Raw genomic sequence first — 25,172 nt, 5'->3', positions numbered from 1 at the left:
CCGCTGCTGGGGCGTGGCTTTGGGCGGAGCCCGGGCGCTCCGCCCAGCGTCTCGGAGGGACTGCCCGCGAGCGCTATGGCGGCGGATCAGCGAGGGAAGGCCGCGACTCTGGCCCTGAGGCGGCGGCTGCTCAGGTACAGAGACAGCAGCGTGGGGGCGGCGCGTACGACGTACGCACGTCCGGCGCGGAGCCTGCAGGCCTCAGCTCCGCCGGGTCTCGTCCGGCTCCCGAGCCTACGGCCCCTGAGACCCTGCGGCGTTCAGCCTGTGGCAGGCGGTCGCTTCCTGCGCCTCCCCCGCAGCGTCTTATCCACCCTCGCAGCTGCAGCCGGGCGCCGGGGAAGACCTCCCTCAGTGGTGGCCTGCTCTCTGGACCTGGGGCCGGCCAGACAGAGACCCAGGAAGGGATTGAAAGTCCAGATGAAAGGTGGGGGTGGGGGGAGTCGGCTCACAGGCATCCTTAGAGAAAGTCTACCCTTGACCTGTGTCTGAGGGGCTCTTGGTGAACGTGGAGCGTGAGGCAGCCTTGGGCTAGAGCTTGGGCCTGGCCCCCAGCAGGGCAGCAGGCTTGGCAAGCAAGGACCATTAGGGCCGAGAGCCAGCCCTCTTCACTCTCCCAGCAAAGAGACACTGCCCTAGGGAGTCCGTGGGTCTGGAGCAGCCACTTTTTCCAGGACCCAGGGGACTCTGGGCACATTCATTCATATATGTATGAAGCCACATAGTCTTCAAATGACAAGCAATTTTAGTTTTAGCAACTTCTTAACCCATCCTTCACCTTTCCAGCCACCTGTGGAGTGGGGGAACTGGAGGCAGGGGCACAACACCTTGCCCTTCAAGCTTTTGTCCTTTCCAGAAACTGGGAAGATGTTGGGGGAGGCCTGTGATGGGTGGATTTCATCCTTCAGATCTTCAGACATGGCTGTCCATTTGTTGCCTGTCCCTACAGCAATTCCTGCAGACTCTTTTTTCCTGAGGATCCTATTAAGATTGTCCGGGGCCAAGGGCAGTACATGTATGATGAACAGGGGGCAGAATACATCGATTGCATCAACAATGTGGCTCACGGTCAGTATCACACTTCAGGATGGGGCAGAAGAGGATGCCAAGACAGAACCTAGTTCAGGGGTAATCTTCAGGTTGCAGAGAGGTTCAGGGAACTCAGGTTCAACTTAGCCAGCATCCATGTGCAGAGGAGACCCAGTCTTTCTATGGAAACTGTGGAAACATCCAAACACTAGCTGTGCTAAAATGCTTCCCTGGTGGCTCAGATGGTAAAAAGCCTGTTTGCAGTGCGGGAAACCCGGGTTCAATCCCTGGGTTGGGAGGATCCCCTGAAAGAGGAAATAGCAACCTACTCCAGTATCCTTGCCTGGGAAATCCAATGGACGGAGGAGCCTGGTGCGCCACAGTCCATGGGGGTCACAAAGAGTCAGACATGACTGGGTGACTTAACACCACTAAAGCTGTGCTAAACCAGCAGGAGTCAAAGACCTAAGTCTAGCGGTTCAGTTCCACTTGGAACTGATGGTGAGTTCAGAGAACAGCAGTCAGCCTAGCCATGATCAGCAACCCAACAGGACCCTGGCCAGGCCCTGGCAGTCACAGCAAGGCTTTAGCCCTGGTAACCATCTCAGGTCCTGGACGAGGAAACTTAAGTAGGAATTCAGTTAACCAGATGAGGCCACCAGAGCTGGTGGAAGGAACAGGAGTCCAGTGACCCAGTAGGGAAATTAGAAGTTAGTAGAGCTGAAAGCAGGGGCTTTAGTTTCATTCTTCCTGGGTTCATATCCCTGTCCTCCACTTACTCCCTCTGTGGTCCTGGGCAAGCTTCAGTCTGTTCGGTTTGCTCATTTGCAGAATGGACATGATGATACTAGGTACACACCTCCAGGCATTTGGAGGGATTGAGTTAATTCACGTAACTTGCTTTGAGTGTGCCTGACACTTGGCGAGCCGCCAGTCATCTTCATTCTCTGGTTATAATCCTTGGCTGTTGGCCCTCATTACCTCCAGCCTCCCTAACTGGTAAAGTCAAGCAGACACCCCAATGCCATCTTCATCCCCGAAATCCTCCCCCCACATCTTTGTCAAGAGCAAGGCCTCAAGAAGCTTCTTCTAGATCAGGTTTCTGCTAGAGAACTTTGCCTTCTGCCAGAATCTCAAGGTCTCCTTTCTAGGGCTTCCCTTCCAGACTGGCACCTCTGTCTTCAGACTCCCCTCTTTCCTCTGTACCTCTCCCTCCATAACTGCATCTCCTCTAGTTGGGTTTACAGATTGGGGCTGGGGGAGGCCTGGAGGGATTGGCTGATCGGAGCCAGCCGTATGATAGAGGTGGCCCTCTTGCAGTTGGGCACTGCCACCCTCTCGTGGTCCGAGCAGCACACGAACAGAACCAGGTGCTCAACACCAACAGCCGATACCTGCACGACAACATTGTGGATTATGCGCAGAGGCTGTCAGAGACCCTGCCAGAGAAGCTCTGTGTGTTTTATTTCCTGAATTCTGGGTAAGTGCACTATGGTATGGCCAGCCCCCAGTAAAAAGATGAGGCAGCAATTTGCTCACATGGGCAAAGCATAGTGTAGCCAACTGAGTCTGGGGAGAGGCAGCCCTCAGTGTGCTGGGCACTCACACTTCCCAGCTGCAGTCCCTGCTGCTTCTCTGTCAGATCCAGTTTCCTGTTCTCTTTGTAAGGGATGCCATTACCTCCCTTGTAGGATTGTTTTTGGGGCTTACCAAGGTAATATGTATCTTTGTTTGCTCTAAGAATATAGGGGCATGGTGCTGGGAGCTACAGCCAAAATCCCAGCTCCATAAGGAACAGAAACATCCAAGATTCTTCAGAGAAATACAAAATAACAAGGAGGAGTCTTGGTCTAGAGGAAAAGTACAGAGAATCAGTACGCTTGCCTGGAAAATCCCACGGATGGAGGAGCCTGGAAGGCTGCAGTCCATGGGGTCGCTGAGGGTTGGACACGACTGAGCAACTTCACATTCACTTTTCACTTTCATGCACTGGAGAAGGCAATGGCAGCCTACTCCAGTGTTCTTGCCTGGAGAATCCCAGGGACGGGGGAGCCTGGTGGGCTACCGTCTATGGGGTTGCACAGAGTCCGACACAACTGAAGTGACTTAGCAGCAGCAGAAGCAGTGAGGGGGGCTGGCCTCCTCTGAGAGGGTTGGGGAAGACTTCCCTGAAGAAGTAATGTTAGGCTAAGCACTGACTGGGGGCTACCTGGATGAGGAGGAAGAAAGGTTGCTGCCAACTGCATTTGCAGTATTCTTGTCAAGGTTGGTCATCACACAGAACAGCCTGTGCAAAGGCCCTGTGGCAGGACGAGTATTTGCACAGTTGAACTGAAAGACAGCCATTGAGGGAGGGCAGAGCGTGGGAGAAGACACTGGGGAGGGAGGCAGGGCCTGTCACTCAGGGCTTCTTTAGTCAAGTAAGGTACTTGTTTATCCTAAGAGCATTGGGAAGCCATCAGAGAGCTTTAATCAGGTAAGTGATGTCACCAGGGCTGGAGGAGAGCAAGAATGGACACCGTTAGGCACCAGTTTAGTGACTGGGTGACAGGAGATGCTACGCTGGGAGTAGTGATGGCAGGTGAAGGCATGTACACAGAACCAACCCAGTGTGCCCTGGAGAGAAGAGTACAGAGAACAATGAGGCATAGGAGTGCAGAGACCTGGTCTCTTTGCTGCCCTTGTCTTCCTGTGTCTCTCAGTAATATTGATAGTTAGCACTCTCTGGAAGTGCTTTCTGGTCTTGCTGCCAGAACATTTCATGCTTCTGGTTTTCTGCCAGCTTCTGGCTGCTACTCTATCTCCTTTGCCGATTCCTCCCCTTCCATTTCTCAGGGCTGATCTTCTCTGAGGTCCTCTCCCTTCCTGATCTCATCCATTCCTGTGTATTTTATATTGTCCACATGCTGCTGACTCCCACATTTGTATCTTAGACCCAGATGTTCCCTGTGTGTTTCTGCCTCAAGGCTCCAACCACCCACGTGATTTTGGAACATGTCTAGCGTCACCTGTCCAACAGACACGAGAGTTGACCGACTTCACTAACACCTGGCATGGGACTGTGGCATTCGCTCTCCCTGACGTTCCCAGGCAGCTGCCCCAGACCTTCCCCAGAAGGCCGGCTGTGCCTCACCACCACCACCCTCTCTCTCCTGGCAAATGACAGAAGAGTGTGCACCTCTGCTCACGTTAGCAACACGCCCTCCTTCCAGTCCTGCATTAAGCCCGTCACATCTGTCTGCACGCTGGCTCCTAACTCCATCCGACTCTCTCCATCCACATGGCCACCACCTGCTCTCATCTTTGTGTCCTTCTTCTAGTTCTCCTCACTTGCACCTTAATTGCTTTCTACTCCATTAGATACACAGAGAGGCTTCCTCCTCATATGGGAGCTGAATCATGTCCCTTCTCTGATTAAAACTTGACGATGGCTTCATCTGGCACTGAGAAGAAAACCCAGGCTCCTTCTGCAGCCCTACCTGTCTTCCTCACTTCCTCTCTCAGGCTTCTCCTGGCCTTTTTTGTCGTCTTGTGGTTTCCCGAGCTCTTTTCCTTCACAGGGTCTTTGTGTGCTGCTCACTCTGCATAGGAACTTTATTCTCAAGACTCTACAGGTATGGCCTTAGTCAGCTTTGGCTGCCATAGTAAAACACTGCAGACAAGGTGGCTTAAACAGAAATGTGTTGTCTCATAGTTCTGGAAGTCATAATCCAAGATCAAGGTGCTGGCAGGTTTGGTTTCTTTGAGGCCTCTCTCCTTGATTGCAGGTGGCAGCCTCCTCGCTGTCTTCACATGGCCTTTTTCCAGTCATGCACAATCCTTGACGTCTCTTTGTGTGTCCAAATGTCTTCTTTTAAAGACACCAGTCATATTGGTTTAGGGGCACACAAATGGGCTCATATTAAGTTAATCGCCTCTTGAAAGGCCCTGTCCCCAAATATAATCACATTCTAAGATATTAGGAGTTAGGGCTTCAACACATGGATTTTGGGGGACATCCCTTATCAAAGGTAGAGCCCCTTCTAGTTCTTGACACCCTATGTCCATTGTAGTGCTTACCAAATGATCGTTCTGTCTTCATTTTAGGGCTTCCGTGACACATACTAGAACGTAAGTTCCAAGAAGGCCAGGGCCTGCCTGTTTTACTTAATATTTTCGCCCCCAGCTCCTAGCACATTGAAGGCATTTGATACATATTTATTGAATGAATAAGTGAATGACTAACGAATGGTGTCCTAAGAATCTTCTTGCTGCTAGAAGGGTTCCTCCATTCCCCTCCAGGTTTCTCTATAGGAAGCAGTTATCCAGGAGGGAAAGGCCTGAACAGCTGCTCAAGAAGTGTTCACCTTTTCTGTCATAGGTCAGAAGCCAACGACCTGGCCCTGAGGCTGGCACGCCAGTACACAGGACACTGGGATGTGGTGGTATTAGATCAGTAAGTGCCATTTCCAGAAGCATGGGCATGCCGCTTATTGGGAATCAGTGAGGCTCTGACTTTAGGTGCCTTGGGAAGGAAAGATGAGAGGCCTGGGCCTGCAGAGGATCACGAGGACCTGGCCACAAAGACACCCCCATGCGGATACCCAGCGTCTCTTTCCCCTGGCATCTCTTCCATTATGACAGCTTCTGGGAAGCAGAGAATGCTTTAAAAGGTGGTGAGAATTGGTCCCACATTTTAGGTATTAAAACTGTAACTCCCAGTGTATTTAGTATCTGCTGTGTGCAAGACCCAGGCACAGGGTTAGAGCATTATCACATTTAAAATCACAACCACAAGAGAGAAAGAGCACCCTGCCCCAACTTTACAGAGGAGAGAACTGAACCCAAAGATTTTAACAGTTAGCCACCATTACATAGCTAATGAGTGGCCTTGTAGGAAGGCTTGCTGACTCCAAGACCTGTGCTCATTCCTGGCCCCAGGACTTGGGCTGTGTCAGAAAGCTTGGTCTTGCCTGACTGTTTCCTGAGATGGATGGACAGTGGTCAAGCCACCCAGGAGGTACGAGCCTAAGTCCCCTCTCCTTTTTCCTCCCCAGTGCTTATCACGGTCATCTGAGCTCCCTGATTGACATCAGCCCCTACAAGTTCCGGGACCTGGATGGGCAGAAGGAGTGGGTCCACGTGGTATGCGCTGCTCAAGTGGGCAACAGGTCGGTGCTTGCACCCCAGCCTGGGTGACGTGGCGCTGTCCCTCCCCACAGGCACCTCTCCCAGATACCTACCGGGGCCCCTACCGGGAAGACCACCCCAATCCAGCTGTGGCCTACGCCAGTGAGGTGAAACGTGTGGTCAGCAGCGCACAGGAGAAGGGCAGGAAGGTAACCGTATCCATGCAGCTCTGGTCCAGCAAGCTGCAAATGTTGCTTGCCCTGGACTGGATCTTGGGAACCCTGAGAGAAATTGGAACCAGGGCCTGCCCTGTGGGAATCTAGGAGTGGGGTTAATTGTTCAGTTGAGAGTTTAGGTAGAGATATATCCTGGACATTACTAGAGTCCAGGGGTCCAGGCTGGACTGGTGTGGGTGTGAAGGTGGGCCTGTCGGGGGAGAAGCAGGTACTGACTAATTTTAGTAATAGAAGGTAAGTAGGCATTAGCCACTCAAGGCAGGGTAGGAGGTAGACAAAGGCATCTTCAACAGCCCAGTGGCCTGTGCAGAAACCATGTGACTGCAGAGTCAGGTTGTGCAGGCAGAAAATAAGCCTAGAAAGGCAGGCGGGACCATAGGTCAGAGGACTGCAAGTGCCCTTCTAGCCGAGGGGCTAGAGGCTATAGGGGACCTTTACAGAATTTTAAGAGAGAAGGTAATGGGACCAGGGGATGCACTTGAATGGTGTCAGCCTGACATGGTGCCCTGCAAAGGCCCTGTTGGCCTGAGCAGTGGGGAGACGAGAGATTGTCTTACCCTGGAAGAGCAGCAGCCACAGCAACAGTAGAAGGGAGGCAGCTAGCAATTGGTGTGAAGGCTCTCTAGAAGACTTTGCTGAAACAGTGGCAACTGAACACAGGATATACAGAAAAGACCAGCCAAAAAGGTTGGCAGAATCAGCTGGGAAACTTGGCTTACGCATTTCAGATGCTCTGCACCTACTTGTATTAAATCAAGTAGATTTAATAAGAGATTGCTCTGAAGGTTAGCATGGGTGGGTGACCAGTTTCCCACCCCACTAGTCCTTTCTTTATCGCAGCAGTAGCCTCTGAAACAGCTCCAAGGCAGAGCAGAGTTTGGAAGTCATTGCCGTAAGCAAAAGGGTTGGTGATGGGTTTTAAATAGGACAATGATGAGCTCAGTGTCTGGGTTGAGGCATTACCCTGGTGGCCAGTGAAGGATGGACTGGAAGAGATGTCCAGTTAGAAAGCAGCTGCAGGAGGGCAAGGCAGAAACTAGCAGATCTGCCCAGGAGGGGGAAGGAGGGTACAAAGATGTTACAGGGATAAGAGTCAGAAGCTGTGCCAGCTGATGGGTGAAGAAGGTGGCTGGATCAAGGATGGGGCCAGATTTCTGTCCTAATTAGGAGGAATGGGATTCACCTTATCGGGGGAAGGAAGGAACAGGTTTATGGTGGAGAAGTCAGTGAATTTCATCTGGAACACACTAAGTACAGGGGGTCTTACTGCCAGGTGGTAAAAATTGATTTGAGGCCTGAAAAAACTTCATTGCAAATATTCAGATAGGATGTGGAGCCCAAAGTGGGGGCACGGTGATAACAGTAACTCATGTTTGGAGCCAGCACTGAGCCAGCATCAGAAGATGCACCAGCTTGCCACTCAGCCCCACCACAGTGCCACTCCCTTCTCCTCCACAGATTGCAGCGTTCTTTGCTGAATCTCTGCCCAGTGTGGGAGGGCAGATCATTCCCCCTGCTGGCTACTTCCCAGAAGTGGCAGGGTGAGTAGGTGGGAGAGGCTGCCTGAGGGTGGGGTCTCCTAGCCTTGCTTCCAAATTCCAACCTCAGCCTGGCCTATTTGCCAGAGTTGTCAAAGTCCCTGAAGAAATAGTGGCTCCCAAAAGGCCAGATACCTGCCTCAGGACCCCACCTTACTTTTGGCAACACCAGGATTCAGAGTCCCAGGACATCTCAGCTCCTGGTTTACACCCTCTCACCACAGTCTCCCATCAGCCGTGTGTCCTCTGCCACAGGCACATCCGCAGGGCCGGAGGGGTCTTTGTTGCAGACGAGATTCAAGTGGGCTTTGGCCGAGTAGGCAAGCACTTCTGGGCCTTCCAGCTGCAGGGGGAAGACTTCGTCCCCGACATTGTCACCATGGGCAAGTCCATAGGCAATGGCCACCCTGTAGCCTGCGTGGCCACAACACAAGCTGTGGCAAGGGCATTTGAAGCCACTGGCGTTGAGTACTTCAACACGGTGAGTAAAACCTCCAGACCAGGAAGCACCATGGTAGCTTCTGTACAAACAAACTCACTGCTGCTGCTGCTGCTGCTGCTGCTAGGTCACTTCAGTCGTGTCCAACTCTGTGCGACCCCATAGACGGCAGCCCACCAGGCTCCCCCGTCCCTGCGATTCTCCAGGCAGGAATACTGGAGTGAGTTGCCATTTCCTTCTCCAGTGCATGAAAGTGAAAAGTGAAAGTGAAGTCGTGTCCGACTCTTAGCGACCCCATGGACTGCAGCCTTCCAGGCTCCTCCATCCATGGGATTTTCCAGGCAAGAGTACTGGAGTGGGGTGCCATTGCCTTCTCACTACTACTCACTAATTTTTTGGTAAATATAATTATTTTTCATCAATATTAATAGATATAACCCATATAAACAAAACCTTTTCAGCTTCCTCACAAATTTGGGGAGTATAAAAGGTTCTAAGACCAAAAGTGTAAGAACCACTACATTATCATTCAATTCTAGTTTTTTCAAATCTTTTTATTAACTTCTGACTTATTACCACTTTTTCTTTTGATATTTTTTCTATAAAATATGGTGAGGTGATCTGGTATTTGATTGTTCTACATGTCCTTAGGAAATTGTGGGTTCTCTAAATGTTGTTTGCCAGACTCTCTGAATATCTCTTGAGTCACACTTGTTAATTATGTTGTTTGAATCTTCTATATTCTTGCTGGATTTTTTTTTCTACTTAATCTACTAATAATTAAGGATTATTTAAATATCACACTATGATGAAAAATGATCAACTTTTTCTCATAATACTATTAATTTTTACTTCAGATATTATGAAGCTATTAAGTGTGTGTGTATTTTTAAGGGGTGTCATGCCACTTGGCTTGAGGGATCTTAGTTCCTCTACCAAGGATTGAACTTGTGCCATTAGCAGTGAGAGCACAGAGCCCTAACCACTGGACTGCCAGGGAATTCCCAGTATATGTGTATTTTTGTTTTTGTATGTTCATTGGGAATTGAATCTTTTTCTTGATTGAGTTATAATTGACATTTGTTTCAGGTGTACAACATAATTCAGTACTTGTATGAAAGTAGTGAAAGTGTTAGTCACTGGTGTCTAACTCTTTGCAGCCCCATGGACTGTAGCCCTCCAGGGCTCCTCTGTCCATGGAATTCTCCAGGCAAGAATACTGGAGTGGGTAGCCATTCCCTTCTCCAGGGGATCTTCCCGACCCAGGAATCAAACTGGGGTCTCCTGCATTGCAGACAGATTCTTTACCAGCTGAGCTACCAGGGAAGTCCATTGTACAGGCATTACCACTGTCTTAGTTTTCGTTATTATACATTTTCAATCACCCCCCAAAGCATCGCCATACCCATTAGCAGTCACTCCCCATTGCCTTCGCTCTACAAATCCTGGCAATCACTAACTTTCTTTCTGTCTCTGTAGATTTGCCGGTTCTTGACATTTCACATAAGTAGAGCCACACAATATGTGACTGTTTCTGTCTGACTTCTGTCACAAAGCGCAGTATTTTCAAGATCCATCCATTGTCATAGCATGAATCAGTTCTTCATTCCTTTTTTTGAATGAATAATGTTTCATTGTATGAGCATATCATGTTTCATTTATCTGTTCTTCAGTTAACGTTTTAGCTATTTGCCTTCCTTGGTTATTATGAGTAATGCTGCAGTTGACCATTCAGTGTGGATGTTTTGGTATGGACATATGTTTTCAGTTCTTTGGAGCATATACCTATGAATGAAATTGCTGGGTTACATGGCAACTCTAAGTTTAACTTTCCAAGGAATGACAGACTTTTTCCAAGCAGCTATACCACTTTACATGCAATTTATGAGGGTTCCAGTTTTTCCGTATACTCTCCAGCATTTATTTTCTATCTTTTATCATAGCCATACTAGTGAGTGTGAAGTGGTATCTTAATGTAATTTGCATTTGCCTGATGGCCAGTGGTGTTGAGAATCTTCTTATGTGCTTATCGGCCATACACACACACACACTCCAATGTATATGACATATATATTCCAATATGTTGTTGTTCTTGTTCCGTTGCTAAGTTGTGTCCAACTCTTTGCGACCCCAAGGGCTGCAGCGTACCAGGCTCTTCTGTCCTCTACTCTCTCCCAGAGTTTGCTCAAATTCATTTCCATTGAGTTGGTGATGCTACCTAACTGCCTCATTCTCTGCCACCCACTCTTCCTTTAGCCTACTATCTTTCCCAGCATCAAGTCTTTTCCAGTGAGTAGACTCTTCACATGAGGTATCTGAAGTATTGGAGCTTCAGTTTCAGCATCAGTCTTCCAATGAGTATTCAGGGTTGATTTCCTTTAGGATTGACTAGTTTGATTTCCTTGCAGTCCAGAGGACTCTCAAGAGTCTTCTTCAGCACCACAATTCAGAAGCATCAGTTCCTCAGCATTCAGCCTTCCTTATGGTCCCACCTTTCACATCCATCTATGACTAGTGGAAAAACCATAGCTTTGACTGTACAGATCTTTGTCAGCCAAGTGATGTCTCTGGTTTTTAATAAGCTGTCTAGGTTTGTCATAGCTTTCCTTCCAAGGAGCAAGTATCGTTTAATTTCATGGCTGTGGTCACAGTCTGCAGTGATTTTGAAGCCCAAGAAAATAAATCTGTCAGTGCCTCCATTTTATCCCCTTCCATTGCCGTGAAGTGATGAGACCACATGCCATGATCTTAGTTTTTTAAATGCTGAGTTTCAAGCCATCTTTTTCACTCTCCTTTTTCACCCTCATCAAGAGGTTGTTTAGTTCCTCTTCACTTTCTCTAGAGTGGTATCCTCTTCATATCTGGGGTTGTTGGTATTTCCCCTGGCAATCTTGATTCCAGCTTGTGATTTATCCAACCCAGCATTTCTCTTGATGTACTCTGCATATAAGTTAAATAAACACAGTGACAATATACAGTCTTGACGTACTCCTTTCCTAATTTTGAACCAGTCTGTTGTTCCATGTCTGGCTTTAACTGTTGTTTCCTGACCTGTATACAGGTTTCTCAGGAGACAAGTAAGGTGCTCTGGTATTCCTATTTCTTTTAAAGAATTTTCCACAGTTTGTTGTGGTCTACACAGTCAAAGGTTTTAGAGTAGTCAATGAAGCAGCTGTAGATGTTTTTCTGAAATTCCCTTGCTTTCTCTATGATCCAACAAATATAGGCAGTTTGATCTCTGGTTCGTCTGCCTCTTTGAAACCCAGCTTATACATCTGGAGGTTATCGGTTCACATTCTGCTGAAGCCTAGCCTAAAGGATTCTAAGCATAAGTTTGCTAGCATGTGAAATGAGCACAGTTGTTTAGTAATTTGAACATTCTTTTGCATTGCCTTTCTTTGGGATTAGAATGAAAAGTGACCTTTTCTAGTCCTGTGGCCACTGCTGAGTTTTCCAAATTTGCTGACATATTGAATGCAGCACTTGAACAACTTTGTCCTTTAGGATTTGAAATAGCTCAGCTGGAGTTCTGTCACCACCACCAGCTTTTCTCATAGTAATATTCCTAAAGCCCACTTGACTTCATACTCCAGCTTTTGCCCATGAAGCCTTTGCCCAGCTTCATGTCCAGCTCTAGATGAGTGACCACACCATCATGATTATCTGGGCCATCAAGACCTTTTTTGTACAGTTCTTCTGTATATTCTTGCCACCTCTTCTTAATCTTGTCTGCTTCTGTTAGATCCTTACTGTTTCTGTCCTTTATCATGCTGGTCCTTGCATGAATGTTCCCTTGATGTCTCCAGTTTTCTTGGAGAGATCTCTAGTCTTTCCCATTCTATTGTTTTCCTCTGTTTCTTTGCATTGTTCATTTAAGAAGGCCGTCTTATCTCTCCTTGCTATTCTCTGCAACTCTACATTCAGTTTTGTGTATCTTTCCCTTTTTCCCTTGCCTTTCACTTCTCTTCTTTCCTCAGCTATGTATAAAGCCTCCTCAGACAACCACTTTGCCTTCTTGCATTTCTTTTTATTGGAATGGTTTTGGTCACTGCCTCCTATACAGTGTTACAAACCTCCATCCATAGTTCTTCAGGCACTCTGTCTACCAGATCTAATCCCTTGAACCTATTCATTACCTCTACTGTATAATCATAAGGGATTTTTTTTTTTTTAGGTCATACCTGAATGGCCTAGTGGTTTTCCCTACATTCTTCAACTTAAACCTGAATTTTGCAATAAGGAGTTGATGATCTGAGCTACAGTTAGCTTCAGGTCTTGTTTTTGCTGACTGTATAGAGCTTCTCCATCTTTGGCTGCGAAGAACATAATCAGTCTGATTTCAGAGACTGAGTCATCTCTTGGGTTGTTCGAAAAGGGCATTTCCTATGACCAGCATGTTCTTTTGACAAAACTCTGTTAGCCTTTGCCCAGCTTCATTTTGTACTCTAAGGCCAAACTTGCCTGTTATTCCAGGTATCTCTTGACTTCCTACTTTAGCATTCCAATCTCTTATGATAAAAAGGACATCTTTTTTTGGTGTTAGTGCTAGAAGCTGTTGTAGGTCAACTGGTCAACCTCTTTGGCGTCAGTGGTTGGGCACAGACTTGGATCACTGTGATGTTGAATGATTTGCCTTGGAAACAAACCAGGATCATTCTCTTGTTTTTGAGATTACACTCAAGTACTGCATTTCAGACTCTCTGGTTGACTATGAGGGCTACTCCATTTCTTCTAAGGGAGTCTTGCCCATAGTAGTAGATATAATGGTCATCCGAATTAAATTTGCCCATTCTCATCCATTTTAGTTCACTGATTCCTGAGATGTCAATATTCATTCTTCCCATCTCCTGCGTGACCATGTCCAATTTTCCTTGATTCATGGACCTAACATTCCAGGTTCCCATGCAATATCATTCTTTACAGCATCAGACTTTACTTTCACCACCAGAAACATCCACGACTGAGTGTCATTTCCACTTTGGCACAGCTGCTTCACTCTTTCTGGAACTATTAGTAATTGCCCTCTGCTCTTCCCCAGTAGCATATTGGACACCTTCCAGTCAGGGGGTCTCATCTTCCAATGTCGTATCTTTTTGCCTTTTCATACTGTTCATGAGGTTCCCATGGCAAGAATACTGGAGTGGGTTGCCATTTTCTCCTCCAGTGGACCACGTTGTGTCGGAACTGTTTACTGTGACCCGTCTGTCTTGGGTGGCCTTACAAGATGTGGGGCCATAGCTTTATTGAGTTACACAAGCCCCTTTACCATGACAAGGATGTGATTCTTGAAGGAGATTCCAATATATATGACATATGTATTTGAAATAATATATCCTTTGCACATTTTTAAATTGGGTTACTTGTCTTTTCCTTTTTTTGCTGAGTTTAATATTTCTTTATATATCCTAAATACTAGTTTTTTTATGTTTTTATCAAACGTAAAATTTTCTCCCTTTGAGTTGTCTTCTTTTGAAGCACAAAAGTTTTTAATTTTGATGAAGTCCAGTTTATTTTTTCTCTGGTTGCTTGTACTTTGGAGTCATAGCTAACAAACCATTACCTAATCAAAGATCAGGAGGATTTATACCTGTATTTTCCTCTAAAAATTCTCTAGTTTTAGTTCTTATAGTTAGGTCTTAGATCCACTTTGAGCTAATTTTCAGATGGTATGAGCTGGAGTTACTCAGCTTGGCATCCAGTTGTCCCAATACTTTTTTGCTGAAAAGACTATTCTTTGTTATATTTTACCCCATTAAGTGGTCTTAGCACCCTTGTCAGGAATCAATCAATCATAACTATATGGATTTAATGGTTTCTTTATAAACTTTCAGCTGTGTTCTATTGATCTGTATATCTACCCTCTTGCCAGTTCCACATAGTCTAGACTACTATACTTTGTAGTATGTTTTAAAATCAAGAACTGTTAGTCCTCCAGTCTTTGTTCTTCTTTTTGAAGATTGTTTTGTCTGTTCTGGGTCCCTTGCATTTCATTGTGAATTTTCAGAATCAGCCTGTCAATTTCCATCTAAAAAGCAGCTTGGAGTTTGATAAGTGATTGCATTGAAGCTGTAGATCAATTTGGAGAGTATTGCCTTTTTAGCAGTATTAAGTCTTCTAATCTATAAACATATCTGTCCATTTATGTAGGTCTTTTGATTTTTTTCAGTGATGTTCATAATTTTCTTCATAAAATGATGAAAAAAAATTTGGGGCTGCACTACACAGCATGCAGGATCTTAGTTCCCTGACCTGATATCAAACCCGCACCCCCCGTAGTGGAAGCATGGCGTCTTAACCACTGGACTGCAGGGAACTCCCTGTAAAAGTCTTGAACTACTTGTATTAAGTTTACTCCTAAGTATTATTTTTTATGGCTTTATAAATGGAATTGTTTTCTTCATCTTACTTTAAGATTCTTCATTTATGGTATATAGAAATGTAGATGATTTTTGGATATCAATCTTGTATCATGCAACCTTACTGAGTGCATTTATTAGCTCTAATTGTTTTTTACAGATTCTTGAGGATTTTCTATGTACAAAGTCATGTCATCTATGAATAGAAATAGTTTACTTGTACCTTTCTATTCTGAATGCCTTTAATTTCTTTTTCTTGCCTAACTGCCCGAGAATCTCCAGTATAATGTTGGCTAGAAATAGCAAAGGTAGACATCTTGTCTTGTTCCTAATCTTAGGGAAATAACGTTCAGTCTTTCACCATCGGGTATAATATCAGCTGTGAGTTTTTCTTTTTTTTTTTTAGCTGTGAGTTTTTCATAGAAGCATTTTATCAGGTTGAAGAAGTTCCTTTTTTCCCTAATTTGTTGAGAGCTTTTATAATGAAAGGCTATTTGGGGTTTTTGGGGCTGTATTGGGTCTTAGTTGTGATCCACAGGCTTTCCTAGGGTGCACGCTTTTCTGTAGGTGTAGAGTACAGGCTCCAGAGCATACAGGCTTAGTAGTTATGACACACGCGCTTAGTTGCCCCACAGATCTAGTGTGAGATCTTAGTTCCCCAACCAGGAATCAAACTCATGCCCCCTGTTTTGGAGGGCAAATTCTTAACCCCTGGACCACCAGGGAAATCTGGAAAAGCTGTTGAGTTTTGTCCAATTCTCTTTCTTCATTTATTGTAATGATTGTTTGATTTTTTTTGTCCTTCATCCTATTAATATGGTTAGTATTTACATTCCTGAGATTAAGTCCACATGATCATGGTGTATAATCCTTTTTATATGTTGCCAGATTCAATTTGTTATTATATTTTTGGAGGATTTTACATCTAGTTCTTAAGAGATATAGATCTATAGTTTTCTTGGGATATCTTTGTCTGGTTTTGGTATCAGAGTAACACTGGTTTCAAAAAATGAGGCAGGAAGTGGTCATGCCTCTTGTGTCTTCTGGAAGACTTTCTGAAAGATTGGTGGTAATTCTTTAAACATTTTGGTAGAATTCACCAGTTGCTTTGTGGGATTTTTTTTTTTATTACTGATTAGTTGCTTTTACTTGCTTCAGGTCTATTCAGATTTTCTATTTCTTCTCAAAGCAGTGTTAATACTTTTTATCTTTCTGGGAATTTGTCTATTTCATCGAAGTTATCTAGCTTGTTGACATATGTTCATATTATTCCCTATAGGAACTCATTTTTACTTGTATAAGATTGGCAGTGATATATCCTCTTTCATTCCTGATCTTCATAATTTGACTCATTTTTATCTTTGTCAGTCTCACTGATGTCTGTCAATTTTGTTGATTTTCTCAAGGAATCAGTTTTTGGTTTTGTTGATTTTTTTTTCTTTTGTTTTTCTATATTTGTTTATTTCCACTATATAGTCTTTATGATTTTCTTTCTTTTTGCTTTGGGTTTAGTTTGCTCTTCTCTTTTATACTTTATTAAAGTGAAAGTCAGAGAAGGCAATGGCACCCCACTCCAGTACTCTTGCCTGGAAAATCCCATGGACGGAGGAGCCTGGAAGGCTGCAGTCCATGGGGTCATTCATTCGAGTTTTTTTTAACAAAAGTATTTACAGATGCCAAGTTTTCTGTAAGCAGTACTTTTATTGCATCCCACGAGTTTAGGTATGTTGTGCTTTTTTCCTTTTTCCTTTATCTCTAAATATGTCCTAATCTTCCTTATGACTTCTTTGACCCATTGTTTCAGTTAATTTCTACATATTTTTTAGTTTTTCTTTGTTCTTTGTTTCTAGTTTTATTCTGCTGTGGTGAGAAAAGATACATTCTAGGATTTCAGACTTTTAAAATATATCAACACTTGTTTTATGGTCTAATATATATAGTCTATCATGGAGAATGTTCCATGTGCACTTGAGAAGAGTATTTATGCTGCTTTTTTGAAGTGGAGTGTTCTGTATATATCTGTTAAATCTAATTGGCTTATAGTGTTGTTCAGGCTTATTTCCTGGTTGATCTTCTGTCTAGTTTCTTATTGAAAATGAGAGATTGAACTCCCAACCATTTTTGTCGAGTTCTATATTTCTCCTTTCAGTTCAGTTTTTGTTTTATGTATTTGGGGGCTCTAATTTTTTTAATATAATTTATTTATTTTAATTGGATGGGGGCTCTATTGTTAAATACATAACTCTTTTATCATTATAAAATGTTTTTCTATGTTGCTAATAGCAGTTTTAATCTTGCAAGTCTTTTATGTCGAATATTACAATAGCCACCCCAGCTCTCTTGGTTTCTGCTTGCATGGCATACATTTACTCTCTCGCTTTCAACCTACTTGTGGGATTTGAGTTACTGTCTGATGTCCTTTCACTGAAGAAATACTGTTAGTATTTCATGTAAAGTAGATCTGCTGCTGACAAATTTTTTCAGTTTTTTGATTATCTAGAATTATCTTAGTTTCTCCTTTATCTTTTTTGAAAGTTTTTTCCCCACACCATGTGGCTTGCAGGATGTAGGCTGTTAGTTTCCCTATAGGGATTGAACTCAGGCCCTTGGCAGTGAGAACGTGGACTCCTAACCATGGGACCCCCAGAGAATTCCCATCTCCTTTATATTTGATGGATACTTTTACTTTATATAGAATTCTGGACTGACAGTATTTTTCTTTCATCACTTTGAATAGGTCAGCCCACTGTCTTCTGGCTTTTAGGGTTTCCAAAAGGTTTCCCTGGTAGCTCAGTGGTAAAGAATCTGCTTGCCAATGCAGGAGACCCAAGTTTGATCCCTGGGTTGAGATCCCCTGGAGAAGAAAATGGCAACCCACTCTAGTATTGTTGCCTGAGAAACCCCATGGACAGAGGAACCTGATGGGCTACAGTCCATGGAGTCACAAAACAGTCGGACATGATTTTGCGACTAGAAACAACAATGGTGAGGAATCAGCTATTAATCTTGTTGAGGATCTCTTGTACGAGATGAGTTGCTTCTCGATAATTTCAATTTTTTTTTTGAGGTATAATTAACATACAACATCATATTAGTTTCAGGTGTACCATATGATTCACCATCTGTGTATGTTGCAAGATGGTAACCACAGTAAGTCTACTTGGCATCCCTCACCAAAAAGGTAGTGTTTTTTCCTTGTAATGAGAACTTTTAAGGTCTGTTCTCTTAGCAGCTTTCAAGTATACAGTACAGTATTACTTGTCTGCCTGCCTGTTTGCTTGTTTTGGCCACACCACGGGCATGTGTGATCTTAGTTCCCCAACCAAGGATCAAACCTGTGCCCCTTGAAGTGAAAGTAGAGTCTTAACCACTGGACTGCCAGGAAAGTCCCCAGTACTGTTAACTGTAGTCACCGTGCTGTGCAGCACATGCCTGTGATTCATGTATTCTATAACCCACTTCACCCACCCTCTTGGTTTTTGTCTTTCGATAGTTTGGTTATGTTGTGTCTAGGTATGGAGTATTCTACTTGGAGTTCATTGAGTTCCTTGGATGTTTAAATAGTTGTTGGGGTTTGGTTTGGGGGTTTTTTTTTCGTCAAATTTAGTAAGTTTTTTACCATTGTTTCTTCAAATATTCTTTTTGCTCCTTTCTCCCTCTCCTCTCCTGGAATTCTCCTTTGTATATGTTGGAATGTTTGGTCCCACGTCTCTCTGAGGCTCTGTTCATTTTTTTGTCATTCTTTTTTCTTTCTGATTTTCAGACCTGACATATCTTCAAGTTTACTGATTCTTTCATCTGCCTGATCACATCTACTGTTGACCTCTTAGTGAATTTTTCATTTCAGTTACTATGCTTTTCTATTGAGTTCTTTTTTTATAAATTCAGTTTCTTTATTGATATTCCAAATTTGGCAGGACACTATATTCATGCTTAGCTTTTTAGTTCTTTAGATACTATTTCTTCTAGTGTTTAAGCATATTTATAACATCTGATTTAAAGTCTTTGTGTAAAAAAAGAAAAAGTCTTTGTCTAATGAGGCCATCACTGAGCTTCCTCTAGAACAGTTTCTCTTGATACTACCCCACCACTACCACTGCTCCATATATGGACCATGCTTTCATGATTCACAATTTTCTGTTGAAAATTAGACATTGAAAATAATATAATGTAGCAAATCATTTTTCTTCCTCATGGTTTGTTGTTTGTATATTGCCTTTTCTAAACTAGTTCTGTAAAGTCTGTGTTGTCATGTGTGACCACTATAGTCTCTGCTTGGTTAGATTTGAGATCGTCTAATGACTAGACAGACATCTTACATTCCTGAAACCAAGAGCTGTGTCAGTCTTTGACAAGGGGCCCTATGTGTGTGTTGGCACATGCCTTCAACACTCAGCCAAGCAGTTGACAGCTCTGCCTTAGCCTTTATTTCCTTCTTCTGTGAACCCTCAAGTTAGCTGGTGGTAAGAGCTTAGAGCTTTTCCAGGCTTCCTGAACATGCACATAGCATGGGGTATGAACATAGCCCTACACATCTGCATGGCCTTTTAAATGCCCAGGACTATGGGCATTTAGGAAAAAGCCCAGGGCTTTTTCATTTTCCTTCTATTGTTCCCCTGTGGTGATCTTGGGGAAAAGACCTATCTGCTATGCTAGTTCAGCATGTTGACTAGGCCACAATTGTAAACCAAAGATGCTGTGGGTAGGGACTTCGCTGGCAGTCCGGTGGTTAAGACTTCACCTTCCAATTCATGGGCTTGATCTCTGGTCAGGGAGCTAAGATCCCGCATGCTTCTGGGCCAGAAAACCAAAGCATAAAACAGAAGCAATACTGTAACAAATTCAATAAAGACTTTAAAATTGTCCACATCAAAAAAAAAAAAACAAAACACAATGACACTATGAGTGGAACATACCACCTTGTAATGAGTTCACAGTTGGTAATAATATACAGTTAGTAACCTCAATTCATCCCCTGTGTCCATTCCACATATAATTTGTTGTGACATTATCAGAAAGCTGCCTCATAGCAGAATCACCTAGGAAGGTTTTTATGATCTCAGGTATGAGATTCTGCACCCAAATTTCCAAGATGGTCTACAGGATACCACTACATACCCATTAGAATAGCTGCAATTAAAAATGCCACAATTCCAAATGTTTTTGAGGATGTGGAGTTCCTGGGATTTCATAGACTAATGGTACAAGTGTAATATGGTACACAACCACTTTGGAAAACAGTTTCACATTTTTTATAAAGTTAAATGTACATTTATCAAGCAGTCTAGCAGTTCCGTTCCTAGGTATTTACCTAAGAGAAATGAAACCATATGTTAACAAAAAGACTTTATTATAAATTGATAAGTTTTATTCATAAATAGACAGAAATCAAAATAAGCCGAGTCTATCAGTAGGAATTTGGATAAACAAATTGTAGTATGTCTATACAGTGGAATACTATACAGCCATAAAATGAACAAACTACCAATACACATATTAAGTTTTTAAAAACATTGAGCAAAAGCTAAGCACAAAAGTGTTCATATTTTGTGATTCTATTCATATAACATTCCAGAAAAGGCAAAACTGTGGCGAGAAAGCAGGTCAGTGGTTACCTGGGCCAGTAGTGGAGAGGGGCACAAGGAAGCTTGGGGAATGGTAGAAATGTTTTATATCTTCATGGTAGTGGAGCTTCTACAAGTATATACATTTGTCATATGAGGTAGACACAACTGAGCAACTAAGCATAGATTTGTCAAGTCACACTGAACTATATACACTTAAAATATATGCAGTTTATTGTATGTGTGTTGCTTCAGTCGTGTCCAACTCTTTGCGACCCCATGGACTATAGCCCACTGGGCCCTTCTGTTCATGGAATTCTCCAGGCAAGAATACTGGAGTGCATTGCCAGGCCCTCCTCCAGGGGATCTCCCTAACCCAGGGATCTTATGTCTCCTGCATTGGCAGGTGGGTCCTTTACCACTAGCACCACCTGGGTATGTATACTATACCTCAGTAAAGGTTTTAAGATACACTTAAAAAAAAAAAAAAAGATGGTCTGTAGGAGGTCCCCTAGCCAGATAGTCTAGGTTTAAGTCAGACATAACATATTTTTATGTGAAGTCTCTTCTTTTAAGACATTAATACCTAATTCAAAACCTTTAATTATGCCACACAAGCCAAACAAAATGAATCCTCAGGCTCCATTTGGCTCACAGGCAGCCAGCTTGTGATGTACGCCGGTAAAGCTGTGAGCTAAAACTACAGAGTGACTTTTCCTGGGTGTGGCTCTGGCATGTTGCTCTTGATTCTCCTTGGAAGAGGTGATGGGTAGTACAATGAAGTGGGCCTGGGTCCAGTCCATGAGATGGGACCCGGAAGCCTTCTGACAAAAACCAGTTCTTTGAGAATGCCCAGAACACCCTCTCTTCTGATTTTTGCATCTTCCTGGGGAACCTACTGCACCCCTGGCTTTCTTACTGGATCCCTGCTAATGCATCTCCATTAGTACCTGGAAAGGTGGGGATGACCCATGGGGCCTCAAGAGAACCCCATCTGCTGCCCAGAACACTTGAGTCATTGGTTCATGCCTGTCCTCATCTGCCTTTGGAATGTGTGTGGCAGTTCTGCTGCCCCTCACGCTCCCTGGGGCATGGCCCACTCTGCTGGGCACCTGAACTGCCCTTTGTCCCCTGGCTTAGTTTGGGGGCAGCCCAGTGTCCTGTGCTGTGGGGCTGGCCGTCCTGGATGTCTTGGAGAAGGAGCAGCTGCAGGCTCACGCAGCCTGTGTGGGCAGCTTCCTGATGGAGCTCCTTGGACAGCAGAAAGCCAAACATCCCATTCTTGGAGACATCAGGTGAGGCTAAAAACAGCAGTCATTATCTGCCAGAGGCCTGGTATGGTTCCTTCATTCACCCTGTCACCCCACCTGGGATGGTGGCAACTTTTATTGAGGAGAAACTGAAGCACCTATAGGTGCTCTTGCCCAAGATGGCACCTGGCGGGAGGTGGGGTGGTAAAGCCAGAATCAGACTTTACTCTGTCCACACTGAGGGTTCCTCCCTATCATTTAGTTCCTGGCACTGACCACCCTCTGAGGGTTCCTACAACTCTCAGCCTCCCTAGGAGGTAGAGGTGTGAGCCCTGGTCAGCTTTCTGACAGGGGCTTGGCTGAGACCCAGGCAGCCTTGTCTCCTGAGATGTCACCTTCTGCTCCAGGGGTGTTGGGCTCTTCATTGGTGTGGATCTGATCAAAGATGAGGCCACAAGAATGCCAGCAACCGAAGAGGCTGACTACGTGGTGTCCAGGTATTTTTTCCTTGAAACAAGTTGCCTTTGTAGTATTTACTGCTCTGACTGGGAAAGAGCTCCCCCCTTGCCTCTCCTTTTTGACCCACGCCCCCAGACATGCTGGGCCCACAGAGTGCAGGCCATTCCCAGCCTGAGCAGCCACTTCGACCAAGACAATACCAAAGCTGCTGGAGCTCTCAGACCCAGGCAGCCACAAGCCTGCATTTCACAGCCCCAGGCTGCCTGAGAGAAGCAGCTTCTCCAGAGCCACAGCTGGGACTGTGGCAGAAGCAGACTCCCTATTGCTAGAGGTTTTCAGATGGACTCCTGCTCATCTTGGCGGGGAGTGTCTGAGGACTCGGCATCTCAAGACTCAGAAGCCCTCACCCCCGACCCTGGCTTGCATGTTCACTTGAGCCCCAGGACCCTTCCCCTTCTTGTTTAGTTATTCCCTTTTTTCTTCCATTCTTTACTCCTACCCACTTCCCCCACCTTGGAAAACCCATCTAGTGTTTGATGTGTATTCTTATTCAGGTTGTAAAATGTGCATCCATTCTGTTTTGAATTCATACAAACTATATTGATGTAAAAATCTCTCCACATGGATTTGGAGGCTGACCCCTCCTGCATGGCCACCCAGCCCTTGCCTTTCTGCTGAAGCACATCCACCAGCTTGCCCACCAGTTCTCTCAGGGAGCCTCAGGACTCGGGAATTCAGAATGATCTCTGGGAAAGAGGGAGCCAGCTCTTCAGCCAAGCCTGCCTGCCTCCACCTTACAAGCACCCCGCTCTGCACCCCACCCCCCAGCCCCGTGTAGTTTCTCCAGTTGAGTGACAGCAGTGCCAGTGTTTCACCGGCAGTCACCCTGCTAGGAGGAGCCGGAGCCGGAGCCGGATTTGAAGTCAGAACCTGGGCGTTCTAGCATGGCTGTCAGTGCCAGGAAGACCGGGATGGGATAAGGGAGCCAGAGGCAGGCTGAGGACTGTTCCTGATAAGACTTACATAAAATACACTTTAAAAATGAGAGCAGTGGGTCAGAGAATGTAAACAGTCACATCAGACCCCTTCTCTGAGAGGCCAAAATACCTTCCTGGGTTAAAAGTGTAAATGTGGACTATTAAAAGTTATTACTAGGTACCAGTGACAATGCTGAAGAGAGTAAAGTCATCTTCCAAAAAGAACTGGAAATTAAAACTGGATAGTCCAGCCTGGAGTTACAAGATAGTCTGGGGGCAGGGTAGAGAAGGGGGTGGCAGGAGTTACTGAAGCTAGGTTACATGAATTCACTGCACTATTCTATTTGTGAATGCTGGACCCTTCCTATGACAAAAAGTAAACCATGCAGGACATAAACCATACGTCGAAATGGAAAAAGCAGGGCATCTTGACATCCACATTGTAGCCCCACGGCCATTCTGTTTGGCTTACACTGGGCCTCTAGGGATGGATGAAGCAAGACCCCTGCTCTGGGGGCGGAGGTTGGGGGGTGGCAGCAGCCTCAGGGCACCTCAGATGGGATTGCTGTGCTTGTCTTTGATGCTAGGCCACAGAGTTGGGCAGGAATCTGGGTGGGGGTTGGCCAGTGCTGTTATTTTGGTGGGAACTGGCTTAGGTGGGTTCTGAGAGCAGTATGGCTGCCAACACCAGGCTGAGAAGTCTGAAGATCTGTATGAAGCGCCCTTGGCCGGTGGGCAGCAGGATCTGCTGTGTCCTACCCTCACAGGCTTAAGGAGAACTACATTTTGTTGAGCACCGACGGGCCTGGGAGGAATGTACTCAAGTTTAAGCCCCCGATGTGTTTCAGCTTGGACAACGCACGACACGTGGTAGCAAAGCTAGATGCCATCCTGACAGGTGAGCCTGGAGCCACAACCTCCCAGTATGCCCAGGGACAGGGGTCTAACAGCTGAGCCAGGTGTCCTCTGAGCAGTACAAGGAGTGGGGAGGCCTATTCCTGCCTGTGCCCCCAAAACTCGGAGCCCTGGGCAGGCACCAGTGTGGCATGCAGGACAAGGGAAAGCAGGGCTGGGCCCAACTGTCAGAACCACAGTGGGAGATTTCCATTATATCTTAGCTTCTTATACCCTCATAGCTTCCCTAAGACAGGTGGCAGCAGCTTTGTTTTTCAGTTGCTAAGTGGCTAAAATGAGATGCGCTCAGGACAGATTCAACATGAAATCCCTTACCACATTGGTCTCCCGTCGACTCCCCTACAGCCCAGGGGCAACCACCCCACCATCCCCAACCAGATTACTTTCTACTGTACTGCCCCCAGTTCTCCCTAGTAGAGACATTTGGAAGTGGAACGGGACCTGCTGGGAAAAGGGAATGTATTTTTGAAGGTGGACCATTCTGAGTGGTCCTGTGGTATTTTTCAGACATGGAAGAGAAAGTGAGAAGTTGTGAGACCCTAAGGCTCCACTCCTGAGGCAGCCCTGCTGAGAGTTATCTTTCTCTAGGTAAGTGGCCTTGCTTCTTGTTCCCAGAAGACTCAGAGCTGGCTTCCTTACCATCCATCAGCAGCTCCTGTATTTGTTCCAAGTGGTGTATCTTTCCCACAGGTTAATTTCAACACTGGGAGGCTCTAGGTGCCTTGAGCTCCACATCGCTCACCCCTGAAAAGCTATTTCCTTCCCCAGCCAGTTCCTCTATAAGATACAGAACTTTTGTGAGGCTATATCCACCCAGGCCCCAGACAAGGGCTGCATCTTAGCTATCTTAGGTCTCAGTCCCTAGACTTGGCGCTCCAGCCAAGCCAGCAAATACCACTGCCAGATGGGGCCGTTACATGACAACCAGGAGGGACACTGTTGCCCAGATCCAGCTGGTCCTTTGTGTATCCCCTCTCGTCTTCAGGTTTCACAACTTCGCTGGGATAGAATCCCGTTTTCAATGGCAAGTCAACACAGGTGTTCCAGGGTGCTCCAGACTCCAACTGGCCTGGGCCAGCATCCCCATTCAAGGTGGTAACCCTCACTGTACTGTCTTCATCTCCTTGAACAACTGCCTCAAACCTCTGCCGCTCCACTTTCTTTAAAGCTGTGCAAGTCCTACGCAGGGCCAAGTCATTAAAGGAAACTAACCAAAGACGAAGACAGTGTGTGGTTATGCCTGACAGGATGCCTTAGGAGGTCGTGGAGGATACTGGAGCTCTGGAGCACCTGCCCCCCT

General features: G+C 45.3%; 1 protein-coding gene across 6 annotated transcripts; it reads left to right on the top strand.

The window, feature by feature from the left end:
• On the top strand, nt 1-25,094 carry PHYKPL (5-phosphohydroxy-L-lysine phospho-lyase). Of its 6 annotated transcripts, none has more exons than XM_069591841.1 (13): nt 1-134; nt 950-1,068; nt 2,350-2,509; nt 5,390-5,464; nt 6,066-6,153; nt 6,231-6,347; nt 7,833-7,915; nt 8,168-8,393; nt 21,412-21,566; nt 21,929-22,018; nt 23,725-23,855; nt 24,380-24,460; nt 24,858-25,094. In XM_069591841.1, exons 1-12 carry the CDS (start codon nt 76-78, stop codon nt 24,427-24,429), a joined length of 1,353 nt encoding a protein of 450 aa, XP_069447942.1. In that variant the 5' UTR covers nt 1-75; the 3' UTR covers nt 24,430-24,460; nt 24,858-25,094. The 6 variants fall into 6 exon arrangements, with proteins under 6 accessions (XP_069447942.1, XP_069447941.1, XP_069447940.1 ...); XM_069591842.1 differs by lacking the exon at nt 1-134 and adding an exon at nt 179-427; XM_069591840.1 differs by lacking the exons at nt 23,725-23,855; nt 24,380-24,460; nt 24,858-25,094 and adding an exon at nt 22,614-23,145 and having other exon boundaries at nt 31-134.
• The last annotated feature ends 78 nt before the right edge of the window (nt 25,095-25,172 follow it).

Source organism: Ovis canadensis, chromosome 5 (assembly GCF_042477335.2).
Source record: "Ovis canadensis isolate MfBH-ARS-UI-01 breed Bighorn chromosome 5, ARS-UI_OviCan_v2, whole genome shotgun sequence".
Lineage (NCBI taxonomy): Eukaryota > Metazoa > Chordata > Mammalia > Artiodactyla > Bovidae > Ovis > Ovis canadensis.
The sequence above is the reverse complement of the archived record's forward strand: the minus strand, read 5'-3'. Positions and strand labels throughout refer to the sequence as shown.

Coding starts and splice junctions, on each gene's coding strand:
- PHYKPL (XM_069591839.1), top strand. CDS start 76: ATGGCGGCGGATCAGCGAGGGAAGGCCGCGACTCTGGCCCTGAGGCGG. Junction 6,348..7,832: donor CACAGGAGAAGGGCAGGAAG/GTAACCGTATCC, acceptor TCTCCTCCACAG/ATTGCAGCGTTCTTTGCTGA. Junction 8,394..21,411: donor GCGTTGAGTACTTCAACACG/GTGAGTAAAACC, acceptor CCCCTGGCTTAG/TTTGGGGGCAGCCCAGTGTC.